Source organism: Eulemur rufifrons, chromosome 2 (genome assembly GCF_041146395.1).
Source record: "Eulemur rufifrons isolate Redbay chromosome 2, OSU_ERuf_1, whole genome shotgun sequence".
NCBI lineage: Eukaryota > Metazoa > Chordata > Mammalia > Primates > Lemuridae > Eulemur > Eulemur rufifrons.
The window spans coordinates 44,624,091-44,649,518 of record NC_090984.1 but is presented as its reverse complement, the minus strand read 5'-3'; the positions used below and the strand labels follow the sequence as shown (position 1 = coordinate 44,649,518).

The 25,428-nt window shown below is 35.1% G+C and overlaps 2 protein-coding genes across 2 annotated transcripts in view; one reads left to right on the top strand and one right to left on the bottom strand.

Moving 5' to 3' along the window:
- Positions 1-270: 270 nt before the first annotated feature.
- SLC24A5 (solute carrier family 24 member 5) lies at positions 271-22,222 on the top strand. Its single transcript, XM_069460333.1, has 9 exons — positions 271-446; positions 1,167-1,346; positions 13,997-14,080; positions 14,173-14,276; positions 14,636-14,736; positions 16,458-16,741; positions 18,782-18,988; positions 20,960-21,061; positions 21,559-22,222. The coding sequence occupies exons 1-9, from the start codon at positions 326-328 to the stop codon at positions 21,879-21,881; spliced, it is 1,506 nt and encodes a 501-aa protein (XP_069316434.1). The 5' UTR covers positions 271-325; the 3' UTR covers positions 21,882-22,222.
- Positions 22,223-22,361: 139 nt separating this feature from the next.
- The window catches only part of MYEF2 (myelin expression factor 2), a 37,142-nt gene continuing 34,075 nt past the window's right edge, over positions 22,362-25,428 (bottom strand). The window contains exon 16 of the mRNA XM_069460319.1: positions 22,362-22,619. Coding sequence (XP_069316420.1) covers positions 22,456-22,619 — 164 coding nt within the window. The 3' untranslated portion in view covers positions 22,362-22,455. The remainder of the gene's footprint in view (positions 22,620-25,428) is intronic.

Sequence of the window (25,428 nt, the reverse complement as noted above, 5' to 3'; positions counted from 1 at the left end):
AGAGCCAGTATGGAGACATTAACTAAAACCATGCATTTTCATCAAGTGCAAGCTGCCTGGCTCTGCCCTCAGAGACTGTGGGCCATAGAAATAGCTGCTGGTAATGGTTGTCTGCTCCCTCCCCTTCTCCTCCAGCCTCTCTGGGCCTTGGGTCTCCCGGTCAGAGAAGCGTGGCTTGCTCCAATCTCCCTGCCTCCTGTGCTAGTCTCGCTGAGATGTGCCCTGGGCAGGGCATTGGGCAGGAAGGAGACTCCTCACATGATCCAGCTTAATCCTCCTTTCTTCCCTTCCTGAAGCGGCACACTGCAGTGAGAGCACAGCAGAAATGCAGACAAAAGGGGGCCCAAAATGGGCAAGAAGGGCCCTACTGCTCGGCATCCTCTGGACCACCACACACCTGCCTCTCCCAGGAGCCTCCTTGCCCCAACGTCTCCCCAGGGCCACAGGTAAGTGGACACTGGGGTCAGTTACCTCTGCTGCCGCTGCTACCACTGCTGCTACCACACACAGAGCAAGGGACAAAGATAGGGAAATTCTCACATAACTTTTACATATGCTTCCTGCTTGAAATTTGCTTTGAATTTTGGCATTTAGAAAGATAGCAAACACTTTTGATACCTCAAATAAGTTCTTAAAGATAGTTCTGAAGTAATTCACAGAGATCATGAAGAAAGCAAGTCTCCAGTTTTTATTGTTGGAGACTTCATCATGGAAAAAAAAATCTCTCATCCTAGAAACTGCAACAACAGATGATTCTTTGCAGACCTGTGGACATCTTAGGCTCTAAAATGAGAAAATGAAATTGTACAGATAGTAGAAATCTTTACTCATCGGAGATAGAGTTTTTACTTGGGGAGGGAAAGGAATTCAGAATTCCTTTTTAGAAATAATGCAGACAAGGAAGAGTGATTTCGTGATTTCCCCTTTTTAATTCTTTATACCATCATCACCATATTTCATTAAAGCATCTCTTTCTGGTCTCAAAAACTATTTTTTAAGGCTCTACAACTATATCATATTTGGAAGTATGTTATACATTTTCACTGGGTTCTTAAAATTCTACCCAGATACCCGACACTTACAGTTTTTTTAAGGACGCTCTCTTTGTAGGCTCAGAATGTGTGACTCCAAATGCTTCAAACTTTTGTCTCCTCTTCCTTAACCAGAAAATAGCACCCAATGTGTTATTTCTCCATCATCGGAGTTTCCCGAAGGGTTTTTCACAAAACAGGAGCGCAGAGATGGCGGCATCATCATCTACTTCCTAATTATCCTTTACATGTTCATGGCTGTGTCTATTGTGTGTGAAGAGTACTTCTTACCCTCCCTGGAAATCATCAGTGAATGTAAGTGGCTGGAAAGCTCCCCTATAACCTTCAGGAAGAGTGTGTCACACAGATAAGGCTCTCTTTGAAACAACTCAGCAATAATTCTCTCCATCTCAACTGGTTACAGAGCAGTGACTTCTGTTTTGTGGGGTCCTGTCTCTTAAGGAATTGGCCGAGTGTGGTTTTTCTTGGTAGTCAACATGCATGAGAGCATCTTTAAGTTGGTACCCACCACTTATTATTATACTGCCTATTTCCAGAAACTTCCGGTTTGTCTACTGCTTAGCTGTTTGTTAATGAGAACTGTTCCAAGATTTCACTTGCGTGCATTTTGTATGTACTCCTAAGACAATGGGGGTTGAAATTCCGAATACTTTCCATTTTATACTTCAAAAAACTTTTTTCATTTTTACTCTAAGATCATTATAACTTTATTTAAAGAGGTAAGTGATAAACAAATGCAATTAAGGACCACCCTCCCCGTATTCCTTTCCCAGCATCCTGCCATTAAGGAAACTGATAAATTTAAGAATCAGTCAATAAATACACAGAACAGTAAATCCTGCATCCTATGTAAAGTGACTTCAGGCATCGGATAATTATAAATTCAGTTATTAAAAATTAAGCTCCATTACTGGTTTCTGAAAATAAGATCAGCCAGTCCAAGCCCCGAGTTCTCCTCCTACAGCAGCGTATATTGCCCAGAATTCTGAGGATAGACTTTCATTGGCGCACTGGTCCCTAAAATCACGATATCTGTGATGTTTTACGCTATTTAAGCAAAAGTGCCTGTGTTTCCAGTCTCTGTCTCCCACTGGGTTAGTTAATTGGTGGAGCATGCTCACTTCACAGTGATGTCAAAGCTAAGGGTTGGGTTTCCCATTACATATTCACAGGACTGCACAGAAACAACGGCATCCTCCACACCCTCCCCTGCCATACATATACATTGCTACTATTTCTTCACAAAGGGAAAGAACATGAATGTAAGCTCTCCTTTTTCTCCTCACCCTACTCTACTCCCTCACCCTACTCCTGCTAAAACGCAAGGCAAGTTATTTTGTCTCTTGCTCACTGCAGTCTAGCAGTATCTTTAGGATAAATAATGGTAACTGGCAAGAGCAGAGGCACTCAACACCCATTTCTTTAATGAAAAAAATCTATAGAATAGGTTAGGGTAAGTTTATTACAATTATTATGTAGCTTAAGTATATGTAAATATATACTTTTTTACATTGACATTACATCTTACCTTGACATTATTTTCTTTAATAAGGATTAAATTACTTTAACATATTATTTTTACTTAATGAAATATAAGAAAAATAGAAGAAAAAAGTAAAATTACTGTTGCTTCTATCACCCTGAGATCCCCACAGTTACCACTTTGTATATACTTTCTTTAAATCTTTTGACTCTTCAACGTTTCGGGTCTTTCTTTTTCCTCATGTAATATTTTAATGTGCACATTTCCCCATATCATTAAATACTCTTCAAAAAGATTATTTTTAATGGGGACATGATAGTCTGTGATTCAATAAATGATTTAAGCACCTGACACTGGTTTTTAATACATAGTAGGGACCCAGTAGAAATTTATCATAATTTTTAAAATTATTAATCTCATTGGACATTTGATTTGCTTAAACTTTTTGTTAAATAATGTTATGCCCATACTTGTATAAAATCTCTGCACACTTCTTTGATCATTTCCTGATTAAGAGGAAGAACTACATGTTTTAAGCCTTATGATATATAATTGCCAAAAGGTAGTCCACATAGGGTGTGCCAATTTAAGCCTCCATAATGCATGGCAGCATCCATTCCAGAAAACCATGAAAAACATATTTGAAATATCTTTGTTAATTGCTTTAAAATGGAAATTTATTTTATAAAACTTGTATTTGTCCTATTATTCATGAGAGTGAACATTTTATATATTTATTGAATTTTGTAGTTTTGTTTTTGTCCATATTTTAGGGGGGTTATTAGTCTTTTTCTTACTGACTTTCAAGACTTTTAAAAAATATATAAAGATATTAATACTTTTTCTAATATAATCTTTATATCATATGTTTTCATAGTTTGTTATTTGCTTTTGTATTTTGTATGTTTATCACACCAAAGTTAAAATATTTTTAAGTAAATTTATAAATCTTTTCCTTTATAATTCTCCTTTTGGTTTTATACTTTTTATCCCTAGGTCAGAAAAAATGTCATATTTTCTTCTACTTACATTATAGTTTTTATTTCTTCCATTCAGAATTATCTTGCTATAGGATAAAATGCTACTTTTTCCAAAAGTTGATCAATTTTCATATACTAAATTCTTGTATACACGTGAATCTGTTTCTTTACTCCCAAATCTATTCTAATAATCTATTTATTCATTCTTGTGTCTGTACCACACTTTTAATTAGAAAATGTAAAAAACTAGAAATTAAAAATGTTAATCATATAAAATTAAGAAAATTTAATGTTAAGGTATTATATACATTTACAAACAATGACTTTACTGAACAATGGCAGGACTGAAAGAATAAATTCATCAAGAATTTTGATTATAAAAAATTATCTTGGGAGTGGTAAAAAGTAAATAAACTTTTCTGGCCCTGTAGAAGAAACTATTGCATTAAAATTTAGAAATTATGACTTCGAAATAATCTTCATTAAGTGACTTCATATGCCTAAAATAATGACTTCCACCCTGCCACTTGTAAAATTACTTTGAAATATCATCAGCAAAATTGCATTTCTCAAGTGAGTCACTCTGCCCTGAAATATAACATGGTAGCTATAATAGATGTATGATTGATAGATGCCCATGCCACTGGCAAATCTTCAGCCGTTAAAAATTGGCCCTGGTCTTGAATGTCAAAAATGCTGGGAACAAAATGAGATAGAAATAGTGCTAGCTCAAAAAATTTTAAATGCCTATAAATTAATTCTGCCATTTCTCTTTTCAAGGTCTAGCATGGTCTTATCCAAATTATGACATCAGCAATAAAAAACAAATCCCCTGAAATTTGTTTACATCCACAGAAACTGGCTTCAGAAGAGTTTGCAAATACTTTGCATTTCCCCACAGTTCCTTGATGTGCATTGAGTTGTAGTAGTTCCACCCATTTTATCAATTAATAATTATTAACATAATTCTCAAAACAGTTCACAGAAGCATTCCACAATGTACTAGTGTTATTATTTATTTATCAGTTATTTATCATGATACAATTGCAGAAGACCAAGCATGATGCTAAATATATACGTGTATGGCTTCATTTAGTCTTTACAAAAACACAACAAAGTAGACACTAATATTTTGGTTTTGCTAATAAGAAAACCAAAGTCAAGATGGTAGGTATCAATAATTTCTCAAGCCCACACAGTCACACAGAGAGAATCCTGATCTCTCTGATATCAAAACCCAAGCTTGATCTCAACTGCTATGTGATATAATTTTACACATCCTTGTTTGAGATTAGCTGCCATAATATGGTTGTTTCAGAACTGTTCTATTTGAACAATCTTATAAGAAGTTTTCCTCTCAAGAGCACTGAAAATTTTGACCAAAAAAAAATATCAAATATCCATTGTAATCATGGAAGAAGTAGACTACAAAATAAATACACTGAATTATTTATAAAAATTGGTTTAGACTTTTGATAACCTATAGGGGTTGTAAATTCATGTTATAAACACTTGCCCATAATTAGGCTCCCAGGCCTAAACATTTTGTCTAAGATGTACATGAGATGATAGTGTAGTACTGTGGAACTTCATCATCATACATGAGGCCCTAATTTTCTGTGGGGTACATGCTCTGAGTTCCAATCTAGAATACAGCGGGAGAATTCGTAAGACCCTGTCCCACCCCAGCCCCATCAGTACATTACTCCTTCCTCAAATCCCCACAGGGGCTCCTTTGGTCAGCAGTAGGATCTTCAGCAAGGTGAAGACTAGGAGAGGCTTGGGGCTGGAGTGTCCAAGCAGAGATGAGTCAGAAGTGGGGGAGGACAGAGCCTCTTGCTGACACTCTGGCAGGGCCCCCGCTCAGTCAAGAGAGTGCTCTCTCTCTGTACCTATAGATGTTGGTCTGGCAATATTTCCTAGAGCTGCCACCACCAGAGGCTTCTAGCAAGGATTTTTTTCCTTCTCCTTGCTCATAATCACAAAAGTTACACAACCTCTTCTCCACCCTTCAACGTTGGAAAAGCTAGAAAAGCACATATCTCTGTTAGGCAGGCTAAGACATTCTACCATCATCTTAACTGTGTGGAACCAATACAAGAAAATGCTGTTGCTATTTCTTTAATCTCATCTTCTTCCTTCCCCCCACCCCCATTTAGGTTCTGTAGGAAAAGAAGCTAATGATGATTCTCTGAACACAGACACCTGAAGTGAAATTAATCCATGTTATAGAGGGGAAAAATATATCACACTCTAGTTGCTCAGGGCATTTTACCTTTTGAGAAAAGGTCTGGCTTCTGTAGTGGGAAACAGGATGGAGGCCCCGGGAAAAGGGTTAAAAGATGTGATCAGAGGGGAAATATCATCTGGGGCCAAGTTAGAGCTAAGGGAGGTAGAGGTCAAGCAGTGAGAACAAATCCAAGGGCAGCTCCCTATACCCACCAGTTGTGCTTACTTGGGGGCGGGGGGGCAGTACTCTGAGGGGTGTGTGCAGGAGAAAGAGACAGAGACAGAGACAGAGTAAAATACAAATGACAACAATGCAGGGAAGGGAGTCTCTGTGGTCCCTGGCCATTCATGTAAGCCTGTCTTAGGAACCTGTGCTTAATTTGTGAAGTTAGCTACATTATCTTGTAGTCACAACTGGTATGGTTTGCTTGGGGCATTTTCCACTTTTTCTATATCTCTATGTTGAGATACTTGCTGAATCGTCAGTGACAATGCTGGAACACTGCCATCCTATGCTCTAGTGCCATACTAGTACAGTGAGATGGTTGAAAGTGCCTGCCCTGGAGACAGACACAGCCTAGGTTCAAATCCTGGCCCTGCCATTTGCTAGCTCTGTGACCTTGGGCAAAGTGCTTAACTTTTCTCTGCTTCAGCTATCTTAGCTGTGAAACAGGATGATTATAGTCCTTAGTTCATAGCGCTGTGTGCCAAGTACATAAGAAAATATAAGTGAACTGCTTACACAGGTACCTAGCACATAGAAAGCATTCACTGAATATTCATTTTTACATAAGAACAGACTACAAAGTTAGAATCTTTTACTCAGAAAAGATGAAAATGGAGAGGTGAATGATCAAAGTCAATATAAATAAGTTTGGAGCAAATAACCAAATATATATTGCATCTGCTAAAGCTTGAAAACCAAGTTTAAGGTAACTAAAAGCAAGCACTATTTCACAAGGTAAGAAGTAAGCTCATGAAATTCATTCTTTTATTTCCTCTAGTAAGCCATGTGGCAACTTTAAACTATACTTTAAATATCTCTGGAATATTCTGTTTAAAGTTCCTTTTATTTCTCTTACATTAGCACCCATACCATTTTATTTCATCTTTAACAATCTTTTGTCGTTAGAAAGTGATATTTTTAAATTATGTTTAATTTAAATATAAACCAATATATATAAGTTTAAAATATAATATAAACCAGATTACCTTAAAGGCCAAATACGACTATTATCACTCATCTCTATAAGCAATTCATTTTTACAAAAGTTAACAAAAAATGAAAACAAAATATCCTTTTGATATGTAATGGGAATCTCAGAGGTTTTGAGCCACGGTTTAGAGCAGCTTTCTTTATATTTTTCTAAGATATAGATATAGAAAATTCCAAAAACTCCTTAAGATCAGTCATTTGATAGAGCCCAAATTCCACAATAAGTTGGCTATGAAATTTTCCTTTTTAAATGTTACACTAATATGCTATTCAATTAGAAATTATAATCCTCCACCATGCTGATACCTTTGAGTTATAACATGCCTTAAGTAAAAATGATCTTAAGATTTGGGGGAAATATACTTAAATAAAATATTTACATTTTTATTAAAAAATTTTTACTCACTCTCCTTTGAACTAATATTTGCCTATGTCCTACTTCATGTTTCAGAAATAGACAATAAGAAAGAAATGCAAGTTTTAATTCCAGGTAGAATTGTTTCCAAACTGATAAAACTGGGAGTCGAATAATTCTGTGAGTATGGCATTTGGATAGTCTACAGTTTCAGGGGATTGTTTGATTCTTAATCCTCATGAAATTTACAGAAGCAAAAACTTCCCAAAGAACAAAGAATCTAAGAATAGTGCTTCCTCCTTGTTACACAGACACTCATTCTCCTAAGAGCATTTCATCCTCTTTGTTGTTCTTTTCTCTCTGATCTAAATTGTGGTCCCCTTGGATTGCAGCTAAATCTACACCAGGCATAAGGATCTAAGTAAGTGCTAAGTAGTCTGTGACCAAGATGCTACTGCATGAAAAAGTAACAATAATAATGATAAAGCTATATATTAATCTCTTTACTTTGCCCACAAAGATAGCCAAAAGAGCAGCTTCTTGGTGTCAAAAAGATCTAGGTTCCCATCCCACCTCTGCATTGTGACCTTGGACAAGTTATGGATCCAAAACTCAGGTAACTGTAAGGTTTGGAGGTAAAGGGTCTCGCATATGTTTATATGCTAGGTTCAGGGCAGGTGGAAATCCACTGTAATATTACAGCTACTGGATTGGGAGTGGGGGGAGTCCTTCTTCTTCAGTGCAATCTAGCCTTTACAAGCATTATACCGAGTTTCAGAATTCACTCCTTCATAGCTCAGACAAAATATGAGGTGGTAAATATAAGGTAATCAAATTATTTTTATTTATTATTAAAAACAACCACAGAGCATATACATGCAGATATGTATTCCGAACTCCCAGTAATTATTTTTCCCCCTAGGCACAATGATGCTGATTTCACTCAAAATATTTCTAGAAATACATTTGAAATTAATTGCAGAACCAGTTTTGCAAATCATAAAAAAAAATTAGTTTGCTGTCACATTTGGTTTTGGGTCCTAAATAGAATTATTCAGCATGACTGCTCACCTTAGTCACTAGAGTTGGGTCTGAATGACTTTTGATTGTTCCCAAAACTCTAATCCATTCACAAAGCACAAAAATTCACAGACTTAAAAATTGTGCCAGAGGACACCAAATTGTATCTAGCGTGGTTGCAACTATATTAAAATGTGCATTGTGAAAATGACTGGAAATACATTAAAATGACAGCAGTGGTTAAAATACAATGGTAAAAGTATAAGTGACTCTTCCTCCCTATATTTTCTTCTCCATCCTCTAAATTTTCAATACTGTAGGATTGAGGGGTTTTTTTAATTATAAAAGAAATTTAATTAAAAATAAATAGTGAGGCCGGGCGTGGTGGCTCACGCCTGTAATCCTAGCACTCTGGGAGGCCGAGGTGGGCGGATCGTTTGAGCTCAAGAGTTCGAGACCAGCCTGAGCAAGAGCGAGACCCCATCTCTACTAAAAATAGAAAGAAATTATATGGACAGCTAAAAAATATATATAGAAAAAATTAGCCGGGCATGGTGGTGCATGTCTGTAGTCCCAGCTACTCGGGAGGCTGAGACAGGAGGATCGCTTGAGCTCAGGAGTTTGAGGTTGCTGTGAGCTAGGCTGACGCCACGGCACTCACTCTAGCCTGGGCAACAGAGTGAGACTCTGTCTCAAAAAAAAATAAATAAATAAATAAATAAATAAATAGTGTAGAGTCTTAAGGAAAAGAATTCATATTCTACATTTTGAGTAAAGATTGAAAAAATTAGATGATACCTTAAAGATTATATAGTCCAACTCTCCATTTTACAGATTGCAAAATACGAGGCTTGTCTATGTGATTTATCTAAAGTCTCATCAAGTTACTGGCAGACCAGAATCCAGATCTCAGTTATAGTTTAATATACTTCCTACTATATCATGTTTCCAGAAGATTTTCAAAAATTGTTATAAACTGTCCAACATGGCATCACAGAACACATTTGAGAAAAAGTCTGATAAATTTTAATTATGAGCTCATTATAATGAAGTTGCACTTTATAAAAACAATGTATTAGTACCTAAACCTCTAGAGAAATCTCATCTTGAATACTGCTACTATACCTTGAAGGAAATGTGATTATTCCTTTAGGGTAATGGGGGGAGGAGGGGAGTAATAGCGATAGAGGGAAAAAAAAAACTGGAAGAATTTATCTTTAATAATAAACTATAGCAGAGAGAAATTCTACCCAAAAGGTCAGAGAAGACAAAGCCAATCTATTCTAAAGTTCGAAGGTATAAACCATTTAACAAAATATTCTTAGAATCTCAAGATACAACTTGTTAAAATATTTTCAAAGTTTTATACATCCATCTACACAAAATCTTTTTTCATAATTCAATTAGAGCTGAGCGAATAGCAACAAGCCTCATTCTTACTGCCATTTGAGATGAAAAGAGTTCTAAAGGGCCACCTATTTTTCTACCTTGCAACAGCCCAATGGATCACCTGTTCTCTTTCTTGAGATTGAATTTTTCTAAAGTAGCATTCTTCAGCTAGTGCTAACAAAGCTTGGTCAGTCTTCACGGGGCACCAAGTTTGGAAAGTTATTTCAAGATAATGCGTTCTGTTCTTTTTCATTTTCTTCCATAGATTAGCTAGCTCTGATTTGATTTGGGAAGATAATTCATGATAATATCCAGTAGCACTAAATTTATAAATTCTCTAGAATATGCTACAAAACTTCCAAAGTACTCCTAACTCCTAGTAACTACTTTTTCCCCTAGGAAAAAATGGAATGGCGTGGTTAGCCACGAAGGAGGGGCTAAAAATGATTCAATCACCCATCAAGTTATAATTGGCCTAAGTGCCATTTTTGTATTAGGTTTCTGTGGTAAAACAGAAACACTGGACCTAGAATCAATAGACACAGGGTTTATGCTCTAACTCCCCACATTTAAGACCCTTACTATCCATGTGACTTTGAGTTACTTAACCTCCCGGACCTATTTCTTTATCCATAAAATGGAATACCACCACTCACACCTGAGGATAGTTGATATTATTAATACTAAATTATATACATGAAAGTGAATTGTACACCATGAATGTATACATGGTATATATTATTTTGAAGTAAATTCCTAAAATGGAAAAAAAGTTAATCACTGAGCAGTCTGCTTTATCTTTTTGTTCTATTTATATGGCCAGTTGTTCTTACTACAGATCACAGAGTTGTAATAAGAATACAGTATAAGCCGGGCGCGGTGGCTCACGCCTGTAATCCTAGCACTCTGGGAGGCCGAGGTGGGCGGATCGTTTGAGCTCAGGAGTTCGAGACCAGCCTGAGCAAGAGCGAGACCCCATCTCTACTAAAAATAGAAAGAAATTATATGGACAGCTAAAAATATATATAGAAAAAATTAGCTGGGCATGGTGGTGCATGCCTGTAGTCCCAGCTACTCGGGAGGCTGAGACAGGAGGATCCCTTGAGCTCAGGAGTTTGAGGTTGCTGTGAGCTAGGCTGACGCCACGGCACTCACTCTAGCCTGGGCAACAGAGAGAGACTCTGTCTCAAAAAAAAAAAAAAAAAGAATACAGTATATATATTTGTGTGTATTTATGTGTGTGTGTGTATATATATATGTACACACATATACTGGCTGGAGTGATTGATTATATGTATATGTACACTCTCACCAAGAAAAGAAACACTATGAAATGTGCTATGGTTCAGATATTTGGCCCCTCCCAACCTCTTGTTGAAATTTGATCCCCAATATTATAGGGGCCTAACAGAAGGTATTTGGGTCATGAGGGTAGATTCCTCCTGAATAGATTAATGCTCTCCCTGGGGGTGAGTGAGTTCTCACTCTCTCTCCTAGTTCCCTTCCAAAGCTGTTTGTTAAAAAGAATCAGGCACCTCCCTCCCTCTTTGCTTCCTCTCCTCATATGATCTCTGTACACACTGGCTCCCTGTCATCTTCCACCATGAGTGGAAGCAGCCTGAGGCCCTCACCAGATGCCCAATCTTGAGTTTTTCCAGACATCAGATTCATGAGCCAAATAAATCTTTTGTCTTTATACATTGCCCAGCCTCAGGTATTCCTTTATGGCCACACAAAACTAAGACAAAGTGTAAGCTACACAGATCACTTCTCTCTCTTCATTAGTCAATGCAGATGTTCATCAAGTGACATGACCAAAGGCAAATAGTGAGATATACAATAAAGGGCCTGGACTAGATAATCCTAACTATCCTGAGAGAAACTTTCACCATGGTATATCAGGTGTCAAAACAGCTCCACTAGAGCTAGTTAGGCCTCTGAGACCAAATAACCCTGAGGGATCAAACTAATGACTGCGGCTGGTATCATCCGAAGGCAATATGTAGATGGCTTTCCAACCACTTCCCATATCTTTCAGAATAAAAGCCAAGGTCCTTATGAGGATCCATAAGGTCTTACATCATCTATTACCTTTAATCTCAACACCTACTGCTCTCCCTTCACACTGTTCATTCCAGACACACAGGTCTTGTTTCTTGAACACATATGCTAGCTTCCATCCCAGAACCTCTACAGTCATTTATTCTCCCTAGGATACTCTTATCCCAGGTATACGAGTGGCCAGCTTCTCACTTCAAAGTCTTTAGTTACTTTCTCAGTTAACTCCTTTCTGGTTACCCAACCTAAACTTTCAATCCTTTCTCCATGACATTTTATATCCCCACTCCCTGTCTTTACTCCTTGCTACTTATCTCTTACATAATACATATTTCATCTGGTTTGTCTGTTTCCCCCCACTAGAATTAAAGCTCCATGAGAGCAGGAACATGTCTGTTTTATTCATTGCCATATCCCTGGCACATAAAAAAAAATCTGGCAGATAGTAGGTACTCAATAAATGTAACAAATAGATGAACAATAGCCAGATGACTATATGTTGCTGCTAAACCAATCACCCCAAATCACGTTATTACCTTTCACAGTCCTGGAGGTTTACTTGGCTCAGCTAGGTGGTTCTTGCTCAGGCTCTCTCTCATGCAGTTACAGTCAGAGGATGGGGCTGGGATCATCTGAAAGCTCACTCCCTCACACTTCTGGCACCTAGGCTGGGAAGAGTCAAATCTGGGAAATGAAACAGCCAAAGTTCCTCAGGCATCTCTATTTCTTTATGGGGTCTTAATGAAGTCTCTCCAGTATAGGGGTTTCAAGGTAGCAGGACTTCTTATGTGATGGCTTAGGACAAACATCCCAAGACAGGAAATTGTATCACCTTTTATGTCCTAGCCTCACAAATAAATGGCTCTGCCAAAGCCATACTCTTATTAGTAAAAGTCACAAAACATGCATTCAGATTCAGGAGGTGAAGACAGACTCTCCTTTTTTTTTTTTTTTTTTTTGATAGGGAACAGAAAAGTTATGAAAACACACATGGGGCAGAAATATTGTAGCTATTACTGTAAAATACAATCTGCTACACCAAGAAACAAAAAAAAGGAATCAGTAAGTTCAAGGGCAAATGTCCCAGCAGAGTGGAGAATGAGATGGACCCGGGAGTAGGTAACAGGTGACAGTCCCACAGATAAGAATAAGAAGGAAATATCAACCACCTATAGCAGGGACTCAAACAAGCACACCAGAGTTTGAAGGTCTGGAAAGACTTAACTATCAAGCATCCACAGGTATAGTAAACAACAACAAACATCAACAAATAACCACCATCAAGTCTTGAAAACCTGACTTCTAGTTCTTTGACATTCACTTTGTGACCTAGGGTAGATAATAATAGTTTAACATCTAGCACGCTACCTCTACTGACTAGTTAGCTTACCAGTAAGGCCTGGTTAGAGATTTCTGATGCCACCTTATTTCAACTTTCTCAAAGCAAAGACAGAGTAGTTTCTTCAAGGCTTTCTCTTTTCCTTTACAAAGTAGGTCCCTCGGCTCTAAAATTGAAAGGTTCAAAGATTTCTTAAGACTTTCATCCTGTCAATGACTGAAGTTAATGGACTTGAATGCTTGTAAGTCTGGAAGATATACACAAACTATTTGAATAGTATTGAAATATTTTCTTTTATTTCCTACTCTAGAGCAAAGTTTTAACAGGTCCATGTTTTAAATCAATAGGCTGTATTTATACAATATCAGACTTATTGGGCTTTTAGTTAACTAAGTAATTTCTTCTCGTTTGTAATTACATAAGGCTGAAATTGCAAATTTGTGAACAAGCTCAATACAGCTTCATTTATAGATCTTAAAAACTACTACTATCTTTTAACCCCCTCTTTCAAGTTGGGTTAGGATTCACAAATTATCATGCTGTTGCTGCTCACCTCAAGCCCTACCAGTTAGAAAGGAGTCTCTTTTCTGGGTTCCAAGTGACCCCATATCTTGGCACTCAGGATACTGAGCTGCAGTTCCTTCCAACAGTCTCCTGGCCTTCTCATCCTTTCTATAGAAGCATCAAGTGATGAATTCATAAAGAAACCAAGACAATAGAGTCCTTTATTTTTTAACCTTCATATTTAGTTTGCCAGCTTAAGTCAATATTAGTGTTTTTGTGTACAGCTGTAGCTTTGAGTACCTGTTATATTTAGTTATAAAGACATACTCTTTCACTTTATCAGGCATAACAATAATTTCATTTATGTTCAGCCCTTGGATTGTCTCAGGATGTTGCAGGTGCAACTTTCATGGCAGCGGGTAGTTCAGCTCCTGAATTAGTTACTGCTTTCCTAGGTAAATATTGCTTTTTATACTTTTTGCTTACTCAATGTGATTTTATTCTATTCAAGTTAACACTAACTTAGCTACTACTATCTTGCACATAGGTGTATTTATCACAAAGGGAGATATTGGCATTAGCACCATTCTTGGATCTGCAATTTATAATCTCCTTGGCATCTGTGCAGCCTGTGGCTTGCTGTCTAATGTGGTATGTAAGGAAAACTTCATTCAACAAAATTTATTGTCTTGACAGAGTCTAAAAATAACTATTCATAGTCTGAGACAAACAACAAGGCACTAGTAATGTGTTCAATCAAATTTATTAATCAGTAGAAAAACATGTATTCAATTTAAAGTTAACCCACAAATAGCTCTTGGTCAAATTTATGAAAATCAGTGTAGGTTTAGAAACACAATTGTTCTTTAAAACTCCTTTTCCTCTAAGCAATATGCAAAAGGTAACAATATATAACTACAAATATACACGCAATTTTAGTATTAAACTAAGCATTGTACTTGAAGAAGTTACACTATAATGGAAACAATAAATTCACTATCATTTTACAGGTTTCAACACTCTCATGTTGGCCCCTATTCAGAGACTGTGCAGCATATGCAATTAGTGTAGCAGCAGTTCTTGGCATAATATTTGACAACCAAGTTTACTGGTAAGCTTGAGATAACTGTTACTCTTATGTAAAACACAATTAGAGAGAGGAATTTTATGCAATTCTGATGGTTCAGTAATTTTTTGTTCAGAAATGTTATTTCAGTCAATCTGCCACTTCCACACCATATTCCAATGAGTCTCTGAACTAACTTGCTCATTATACTACTAGGTGGGTTCTTCTCATTACTTTGCAATTTCTTTTTAGTCACCTCAGTCTCCTTTTTTGTCTCATTAGTTACTAGAGACCACCGCTCTTCCTTCTCCCCACTGGCTGCCTATTCAGAAAGTTTCCCAACTTTTGTTGTCTGTTGAAGTCCCAACAGTTGGCTTTTTCCTTCTGCTGGGTTATTGCTTACCTTGCCTTGATTAGAAGTGGTCACTATCACAAAAGAATGGAGAAAGATGGTGTAGGAAGTAAAGAAGTCCCTTTATATTCCTCCAAATTTTTCTCTGATGCTCATTTAGCAGGAGGAACTACAGCCTTCTTTCTCTAAGAACCAACAATGTTTAGCTTTCAATATTAAAAATTATTTTTCCTGTAATCTCTCTGTGCCCAGCTGGTCCAAGAAAATGAAGAAGGTGGCAACTTAGTGAACAGACATCAACTTCTTCAACTAATAAGCACCAGACATCTACTAGGTGTCTATTACTATGCTAGGCATCATAAGGGAGAAAGAAATGTAAAACTCACAGTCCCACAGGTTGTACACTGCACAACCCCCAGAGGACATCAGAAAAATAGAAAACAATGTAAATGATGCCCATCTGGGGTAACACAACTTAAGAACGCTGTATAATACCTGCTATTAAGAAACTGAAAATCTAACAGGGAGCAGAATTTCTAAATTAATCATCCAGTCATCTACATCTAGTCTTTTCCCCAAAGACAGACTGTGTTGGTAAACTGAGAATCCTTCTGGAATTCAGTAGCTGTCTGTAAGGGACAGTGACTGTGAGGGTATCCAAGCTAAGGCTCCCACCATTAGGGAAATCAGGAACTCTGTTCTTTTAGCTGTAGCAGAGAGAGATTTATGGCTATAAAATAAAAAGTAAATGCAAGGTTCAAATGTGATGACATTAGCTAACTGCCAGAGTATAAACAGTTCTTGGTACCTAAGTAGTAATTTTTTATAATGTCCTTATTTTCTTGTGAATAGAAACCAAATTCAGTTACATTACAATCATCAAAAAAATCTCTGTATAACAAACTGAAAAGCCCCAGCCAAAGCCTTACATATTCTGAATATTTTACACAAAGTTCCTATACCAGAAAATTTGAATGGACATAGTTGAAATGAATTAACAGATATTATATTCTCTTATAGTTGTTAAGTATTTGGGAACTGTATCATGCCAATGAACTGAGGTAGAAAATGCCCACCACTATTTCATTAGTTTTACTTTTATTTTGAAAATCTCCAATTATTAGTTTCAAGGAATTTTTTATGCCTATCATTTGGAAAGAATTTATACATAAAGACAATGAATTATAATCCTCTTTCTTAAATACAGAAAGAAGTATCAGGCTCTTATCAATAAATATACAATAATGTTATAACTGGACAAATCTACAAAACAAAAAATACCTAGAAATGTTTGATTCCTCTAATGCTGCTTCTGTTAGAAAATCATGAGATAGATACTGCTCAAAAGCTATTAGCTCTAAAATGACTTTTGTTTTTAATTTAAAAACACAAATTTCTCTTCTTTAATCTATAGGTATGAAGGAACTTTATTACTTTTGATATACGGATTATATGTGTTAGTGCTGTGTTTTGACATTAAAATTAATCAATATATTATAAAGAAATGCAGTCCTTGCTGCGCCTGTCTTGCCAAAGCTATGGAGGAGAGAAGTGAACAGCAGCCACTGATGGGATGGGAAGATGAGGGTCAACCATTCATTCGTCGGCAATCAAGAACTGATAGTGGAATATTTCATGAAGATTCTGGCTACTCTCAGCTCTCTATAAGTTTACATGGTCTTAGTCAGGTTTCTGAAGGTAAGAACTACATCCTGCCCACCATTAAGTCTAGAAAAACTTAAGCATCTCGTTTCAATTCGGCAAGTATTGTGTTCTTATTATGTAAAAGATGAGGCAATTAAGAGTTAATAAAGAGGAAGTCCCTACCCTTAAGGAACTTCAAATATTATAGGGAAAAGAAAGCAAAACAGCTAAAATATGAAGGTATATAAGTACCATAAAAAGATAAAGTGTAACTGTGGTTTATAAATAGAACAGATTGTACAAAACTTAGTGAAGAGAGTTGGGAGATAATCACAAAGCATTTAAACTGAGCCTTGCCGGACAGGTAAGATTTTAACTAATGACCTAATATTATGACTAATAAGTAATAGCTGCTGAAGTCTTTATATTGTATCAATGATGCAGAGAGTAAAGTATTAATATAAGACACAGCATATGCACAGTAAGGAAGCAGAGGAAAGATGGACAGAAAGGAATAGATATGAATCATCTTAAATGCTGGTGTTAAGAATCTTGGAAAGATTGTGAGGAGGGAAATTAATACAACTGTTAATTTAGGAATATTATCCTGAACTAATGTTCATAGAAGAACTGAAATATTAGGTAAGAGACAAGGAGATCTTACAGAACACATCTAGCTAATGTGTTCACTAGATGCCTAGGTAGAGTAAAAGCAGTGGGAAAAAAGAGAACAGATGTGAGACAATACAGAGAGAGCATCGGCAAGACTCATCAACTGAGGGACTGGACAGAGCCAGAAAAGGGAAAAAAGACCAACTCCAAGGTTTTGATCTTCACTGAGAAAATGGGAGCACCACTTGTAAAATTGTAAATTCCGGGAAAGAGCCTGGTTTGGAAGAAAAGAAAGAAGAAAATAGTTAAGGTTTAAACGTCATTTGAAGCAGCAGCAAAACATTAGATAAATATCTGTTCAGTAGGAGGTCAAATTCAGCTAGGGCCAGAATTTTAAGTTTGTGGGTTACTTTTATATGAAGTCATTGTATAAAATAATACTAATTTTAACTAAGTGCATTAGTAAGGGAATTTGTTCTAATTTACTATTTAAAAAACTTAAAACATCACTTTTTCCCCTTCTTACAAAAAGTATAGCTTCTAGTCTTTCAGGTACAAGAGTTATGGATCTCTAAGTTAAATTCTGTAATAAGAAATTAAAACGAACCAGTCCAATTTTGATTACATTAAAATTATTTCTAATATTACTTAATGGCACACTGGTTAAGCCTTGGCAGACTTTTTTATGAGTTATTTTACTAGCATTAGTTGTAATGTGATTTGATCTAATATATGAGTACATTATTTTGTCAATGCCATACAAATTTTAAACAATTTTAAATTCCCCTATTTATCCAATATATTATCATTATCCTTGTCTTCCACTGACTTAAACTGAATAAAGGAACATATTCAACTTTCATAAGTTACATTGTAGAATATACTACCTTCTATTTTCTTAACGTTCTTTCTAAGAATTTGGTAAAGGCTGAATTTAGTAAATAAAAGAGTAATGAAACAAACAAAAAAACCCCACTTATAAGTAGAATGAAATATGCAACCTGATAAAAGGATTATGCTAAAATTATCTTATATTCCCTAAGTATGCATTACCTGATACATTGTGCAGGCAGAGGCACCATCAATATAGTGGAGATAACTCCAGTACCTGGGTTAGAAGTCAAGTTAATCCCATAAGCAAATGGTCACTGAAGACAATCTGCATTGTAGAAAACCAAGAGAAAGCCAATTGATCCTTCATAAACACTATCTTTAACATAATTTAGCGAGTGAGCCAAGACATTTTGATGTATTTAAGGCCCCAAATCAAGAAATGCTGAGTATCACATCTTACATTATTTTCCCTAAAGTTTCAATTAGTTTCCTTTTGCCAACAATATCAGTAATGAGGTATTCAACTGTTTTAAGTAGCCTTTTAAAAACTGATACAGCTAATTTATTTCAATATAGCTTTCTAAATGGGCATTTTAACTTAATTGGCAATTTGAGAAAACTCAAAATTGTTTAATTTTTCCACAACAGATCCACCAAGTGTTTTCAACATGCCTGAAGCAGACTTAAAAAGAATTTTTTGGGTATTATCTCTTCCTATTATTATATTACTTTTTTTAACCACACCAGATTGTAGAAAAACATTTTGGAAAAACTACTTTGTGATAACCTTTTTCATGTCTGCACTATGGATATCTGCATTTACGTATATCCTGGTTTGGATGGTCACAATTACTGGTATGTATTTTAAGCATAATAGCACAATTTAAAAAGAAAATAATTTCATATGAGAACAAATCACATATGTTTACTTCAAGTAGTCTAGCTAGGCAGCAAATTTCTTTTTCAACAAGACTAAAGATTAGCTATTTACAAAATGATTAAATATTAATACATTAATAACAACAAGATCACTCAGGTTTTGTGAGTTGCATATTGCATATCAATTATATTTCTCACTACTATACACTCTAGGATACAAGTCAAGGGATCATCTTAAAAATGCAATCAAATTCATGGGATGTCTTTCTATTATGATAATAATTAAATCACATTGCATGGGGTCCACAATAAACTCCTCATATTGAATTCCATTTCATAATGAAAAACAGAGCAGGGAGCCAGTGTTTTGGGAAAACAATGGGTGCTGTTAACTGGATTATATTTTATTTTGCTTTAGAATATGGCAAAATAAACATACTATGAAATGAGTGAAAAGGGTATAAAATAAAGTTTCATTGTAGGTTTCTACTACCTTTATAAATTAAGACTTAACTATTAATGTTTAACTGTTACTGTTGGCCATAATCTGCTCTAGTCCCCAAAGGAAGAACTAATTTATAAACATAGACCAAAAAATCAGGAACTTCTCCCAAAAGGGTTAACCTAAATTGACTCATATTAGAGGTGAACAAACTACTGTTTGTGCCAAAATTACCCGGCTTATTTTTATTAGTAAAGTTTTACTGAATATAGTCAGGCCCATTCATTCACATATTATCTGTGACTGCTTTCACACTATACTGGTGGAGCTGAATAACTGCAACTCTTTAGCAAAGTAATTACTATCTTGCCCTTCACAAAAAACAAACCAACAAACCAAAACAAAACTGCTTATACCTGACTTTTCTCAAATTAAAATATATAAGTCTTAGAATACTAGCATACTAGAATACTTAGTATACTAGCAAAATGTGGAATATTAGAGTTTTTTTAGAATGATAAAAAGTCCAATTAGCTTGCATGTTATATCTATCCAAATTTTCTCAGCCAGAACATTTGATATTAGGAAAATAAAAAGAGCAAAATCAAGTAATAGATCACAGAACAGCTACTAAGATGTAAATATTAGTGTAATTTATGTACATATGAACTCCAGCAAAGCCAGTAACAAAAATTAACCAATTCCAATTTGAGAATCAATATGAAAGCATGCAATAAATAAGCAACTTTCTAATTAAGTTCTTTTAATTGGCATTTTAAGGGAAAAAAAAGAAAAAGATCCTAAACCAAGTTTTCAATTACAACATTAAAAAAACCGTTAAATATCTTTTTTTTAACTTCTCTCTGGTTCTGTTTCCCATAATGAATACATTTCTGAAAAATGTTGAACTGACATCAAATTTAACAGAAGTATTAATAAATTGGGACTGTATGTTAGAAAGACTCAAGTAGAAAACAAATAGGTTTTGTTTTCCTCAAGAGATTTATGGACTTTCCCAAAGAATACACTAAATTAAGGTACACCACTAAAGCAGAACTTTAAAAATGTATATATACATGTTAACACATTTATAGCTTCAAGATAGCTATAAATAATTTGCTTAACTCTGACTACTTTTAAGGAAACTGTTTTAGAAAAGAAAATGAGAGAATGATCAGTCTCATTAGCATGTACTAAACAACAGCACTGATACGAAAAAGGGTGGACATCTACAACTTCTATAAGAATAACAAATAGGGTAATTTCTTATTGGTAGTATTTTGGCTGTTAAATATCTTTAACTATCTTCCGTTAAAAATCTGTGCTACACTGGTTGCCCAAATTACCAACCTGATTCAAATATTTTGCTAGCTAAAAACTAAGTAAAACGCATATTGGTTCTGAAATCTAAATGTGCCTATTTTATTTTTGTTCAAGAAGGAAATATCTGTAAAGACTGGTTAATCTATAAGATTTGTAACTTGTAATGTCTATGTTTATTACAGGGGAAACACTAGAAATTCCAGATACAGTAATGGGCCTTACTTTATTAGCAGCAGGAACAAGCATACCAGACACAATTTCAAGTGTGTTGGTTGCAAGAAAAGGTAAGAAACTAGATCCCTCAAGCTGCAGTGCCCATTCTTCAATCCTGGTTGGAATATACTGAGTAAAGGTAGCTTTAAAAATATTTATTTGCTCAGTAACATACTTTGAAGGAAAAAAAAAAGTGACTCTAGAGCAAGAGTTTACTATTTAATAGATTAATTTCACTTATTCTAATCCCCCAAATCATATTCACCTGAAATGTGCATTAAATAGTAATTAACCATTTAAATTTGAATGAAAAGCAATGAGTAAGCTATATACCTTATTGAAAAATGGTTTAATAAATAAAGATAATTATTATTAAATAAATGTTAAGACTATAAATACTAACCCAAGAAAAATTTTGAAATACAAACTCAGTAAGACTTTTGCTCTAATAACAATATTCCAAAACCAACCAACAACAAAAAGTATCCAGTGTTTTTTTCCTTATGAAGACTATTAATAAAATACAGTACTGGTATGCACATTTTAACAACATGTTTTTCTTTTGTAGGTAAAGGAGATATGGCTATGTCTAACATCGTGGGATCCAATGTATTTGATATGCTATGTCTTGGTGTTCCGTGGTTTATTAAAACTGCATTTATAAATGCATCAGCTCCTATAGAAGTGAACAGCAGAGGACTAACTTACATAACCATCTCTCTCAACATTTCAATTATTTTCCTCTTTTTAGCAGTTCACTTCAATGGCTGGAAACTAGACAAAAAGTTGGGAGGAGTTTGCCTATTATTATACTTGGGGCTTGCTACACTATCAATTCTATATGAACTTGGAATTATTGGAAATAATAAAATAAGGGGTTGTGGAGGTTGATATTTTTAATAGTGTTATGTGAGAAATGTGAATGGCAGGGAGGGGAAGAGAGGGAAAAATCCATTTCTTCGTTTAAATCAAATAAAAAACATCCTGAACTTCAGAATCTAAAACTTACAGTAATTCTTCATCACCAAAGTAACTCAAAACCAACCAAAATCACATCCTAATTTGTCTGAGCCCTTTCTTCTCATGAGCAATTACATATTATAAAACAGAAGTTTTGAAAAAAACATCTATGTTTTACCTCACAATAAGTTGATAAAAGCTGGGGAAACTAGAACAAACAAATCCCACTATATAGTACTGAAAACAAGAAGAAAATGGCTTGTTTCATTAAAAACAGTATAACCATTCATTTAAACTGAATGACCTGACTTGCTGTCTTTAAAAACCCAAACTTGAGATTAACAAAAATCACAGTATATTTTTAACATTATACTGTTAAAAGCTGGTGGGAGTTTTAAAAGTACATTTTTACAGCTTTTGTAAGCATACAGTATTACTTAAAAAATGACTTTTACTAGGAGATTCAGCAAAACAGATGTAGGAATGTTCCAACCATGGTTTGAAATTATGCATTACGATCCAAGCGAACATCGATTTCTCTGCCACTGATTTTTATGCCATTCATTATTCTGCAGGCTTTTTCAGCTGATTCTGGTGAGTCAAATCTGACCGTTCCACAGCCTTTCGACTTTCCATTCTCCATTTTTATTTCTGCAAACATTACATGACCTGTAAAAGAAAAGCCACAGAATTATTAGCCAGTTTAAATGGGTTCTATTTCACTATACAGGTTTAAACTTCCCCACACCCAGTGAAGTGATAGGTAATTTGATTAAGAACATTAGTATTAATGATTTAAAAATTACAAATCACATAAGCATTATTATCATTTTATATTTTGAATATAACACAATTCACATGAAGTAATAAACAGATACATATTAGAATATACAAAATTGGAAACCTGGATAGATTTGCTTAGGATTTAATGTATTTTATTTATGTTAAATCCCTAATTTCTGAAGTGAATTTTATAGCAGTAAGTCAAGGTTAGCACAAAATGCCACCAACTCACCATGCCCCAAAACAAACTTAAATATTTAAACAAAATTATTTTTAGAATTTAATGCCCAATCCCCTAATCTCTCTTCTTTTGCTTTTATCCTCATTTCACCCCTTCATCCCCTGCAAATAAGTGCAACTGCCCAGAAATCTAATTTCCATCAGGCCACAAAGGGCCCCAACTAATTCAGCTTTTCAACCACAATGCCAAAGCCATTTACTCACTATCACAATTTGAGCTCAAAGTCTAAGAATGGCACCAAATATGTCATGGAAATAGTCATGGAAGAGACAGCATAAATTTAAGTCAATAATAGTAAAAACAGTCATGTTAATAACACAAAGGAGAACCTCAGAGAAATTTCAGGGAGGAAGATGAAAACCAGACAATTGTTCCTTGTACAGTTAATATCACTGCTAACTCTAGAGACTGATATTTGAAGTAAACCAATACCATTTATAAAAATATAAAGTGGCCATAAAAATTCATCATCTAAACCAGAACACTTCTGAGATTAAAAGGAGTCATCATCAATAATTACAGGTAAGAAACAGATGTAAAGTGAGACTATCCTCAGGCAAACTGGAATGCATGATCACCCAATCCAAACAGGTCATAAATTTCCTTAGATGTGACTACTTACCATAATATTTCCCTCCCCTCTAGATGTATGTGTCAAAACAAATCAAATTAGAGAACTTCAAATATTATAGTTGCCAGATCACTATGGGTTAATACTCTGAAAACCCAATCATACAGCTAGATATATACAGCTCCATAAAGGGAGGGGGTGGGGAAAGGAAGAAAGGGAAAGGTAAAAACGGAGGGCCCATCAAAAAACTGCATAATCCCTTCCCAGGTGAGGGGATCAATTTTTAATCTCAATGCATGAGTATGATTTTTTTCAGCCTTGAAATCTTAATCTGAATGATCTCTTATCTACAATACCCTGGGATACTTTTCTACTTTTGTTTTTTCATCCACCCCCATTGGTGGGTTTCTTTTGAAAACCAAATGGTAGTCAATTGCTCACCTACTAAACACGAATTAAATGGTCTAAGATAATGAATGTCATACTGAGCCAAAACCATGATCTTGTTACCCAGGCCAGGCAGGCTTTAAATATGTTCTGAAAGTTATAAAACAGGCTAATTAATCTCCAGAGAAATTACATTATAATGGTTAAAATAGACCCAAGTAATATTTAACCTACAACTGGGATTAAAATGGAAAAAATAAAAACCCACAGCAATCATACTTTCTAATAAACATCATAAAATAAAACTGGAAAATGTATTTTTTTTAAAAAACTTTAAAGATAAATGTACCACAATTTTCAGAGTCCTCTTAATATCCTGAATGCTCATACCTGCAAAAAAGCAAGCTGAATTAAAGAAGCCTACCTTTGTAAATGGCAGCACTTAACAGTGATTTTGAAAGGGACTGTATAATTTTCAAGGGCAGGTTAAAGGTTCTTCCTTATTCTAATTTTACCTAAAAACGTAGGGTTTTTCTTAAGTATCCCATCACAGGTTTATTACCGATAGTAAGGTTCACCCAAGCAAGAAATCTTCAAAACTTTAAAGGAAAATATGTCACTATCTTTTGCATAATCTCTCAATCTTTGAAAACAAGTTTCTCTTTCTTTTTTGCTTTCTTCTTAAATTGTCTCCCTTAGTTTAGGAATCAGCACTCAGACCTCCACATTCCTGACTTCAAAATGATCTCAACAATTTTCTAGCTGACAAGGCCCCTCAGCTAAGATGCTTGAACCTTCTTACAATTTGGACATTCAGGCTATACAGAGAGTAGTTCATAGATACTTGTTTCATGGTTTGACTGTCACCAAAAAATCTCAGAAGGATAGAACCAGAAAGAGTTGTAAATTTTCTAAGTTTCTTCCTAATCCTATAAAAATACCAATTGATATATTTTCTAAAGATAAATAATTCAGGAAAAAAATAGTTTCAAATAATTGATTAAAATCAGGCCTGCCTTTTTACATACTGAGGACTTCCTCAACTGACTTAAATATCTACTGATCTTGTAATGATTCCATGAAAACAAAATTATGACTGCTATTTTAGCAATAGTAAAGGATAAAACAGCATGCCATGAGAAACCAGTATCACAGAATAAGCAAACATATTGCTGTTACATACACTAGTAATAGAAATGACTTATCCTTCAGTAAGAAAAACCTTTCCACTTTATTTAACCTAGCCTATTAACATCTGTGGGGTACACTTTGGGAAATGTTGATAAAAGAGCATATCTAAAAATAGACCAAGTCAAAGCATTTATAAATAAATAACTGGTTCAATAAAATCTAGTGCCTACATGAAGCTGTAACATAACCACAGGAGAAAAAAGGAAAATCAGATATTCTACCATAAGAAGCATAATTAAGATATAAAGGACAAAACACAAAGTTTTGGTGTTTCTTTACAAACGAATGAAAGTGACTATCAATGA

Bases quoted from the DNA above. Each gene is read 5' to 3' on its own strand.
- SLC24A5 (XM_069460333.1), top strand. From the start codon at position 326: ATGCAGACAAAAGGGGGCCCAAAATGGGCAAGAAGGGCCCTACTGCTC. The intron at 14,081-14,172 runs GTAAATATTGCT...TCTTGCACATAG, and splicing joins ATTAGTTACTGCTTTCCTAG to GTGTATTTATCACAAAGGGA. The intron at 14,737-16,457 runs GTAAGCTTGAGA...TTTAATCTATAG, and splicing joins TTTGACAACCAAGTTTACTG to GTATGAAGGAACTTTATTAC.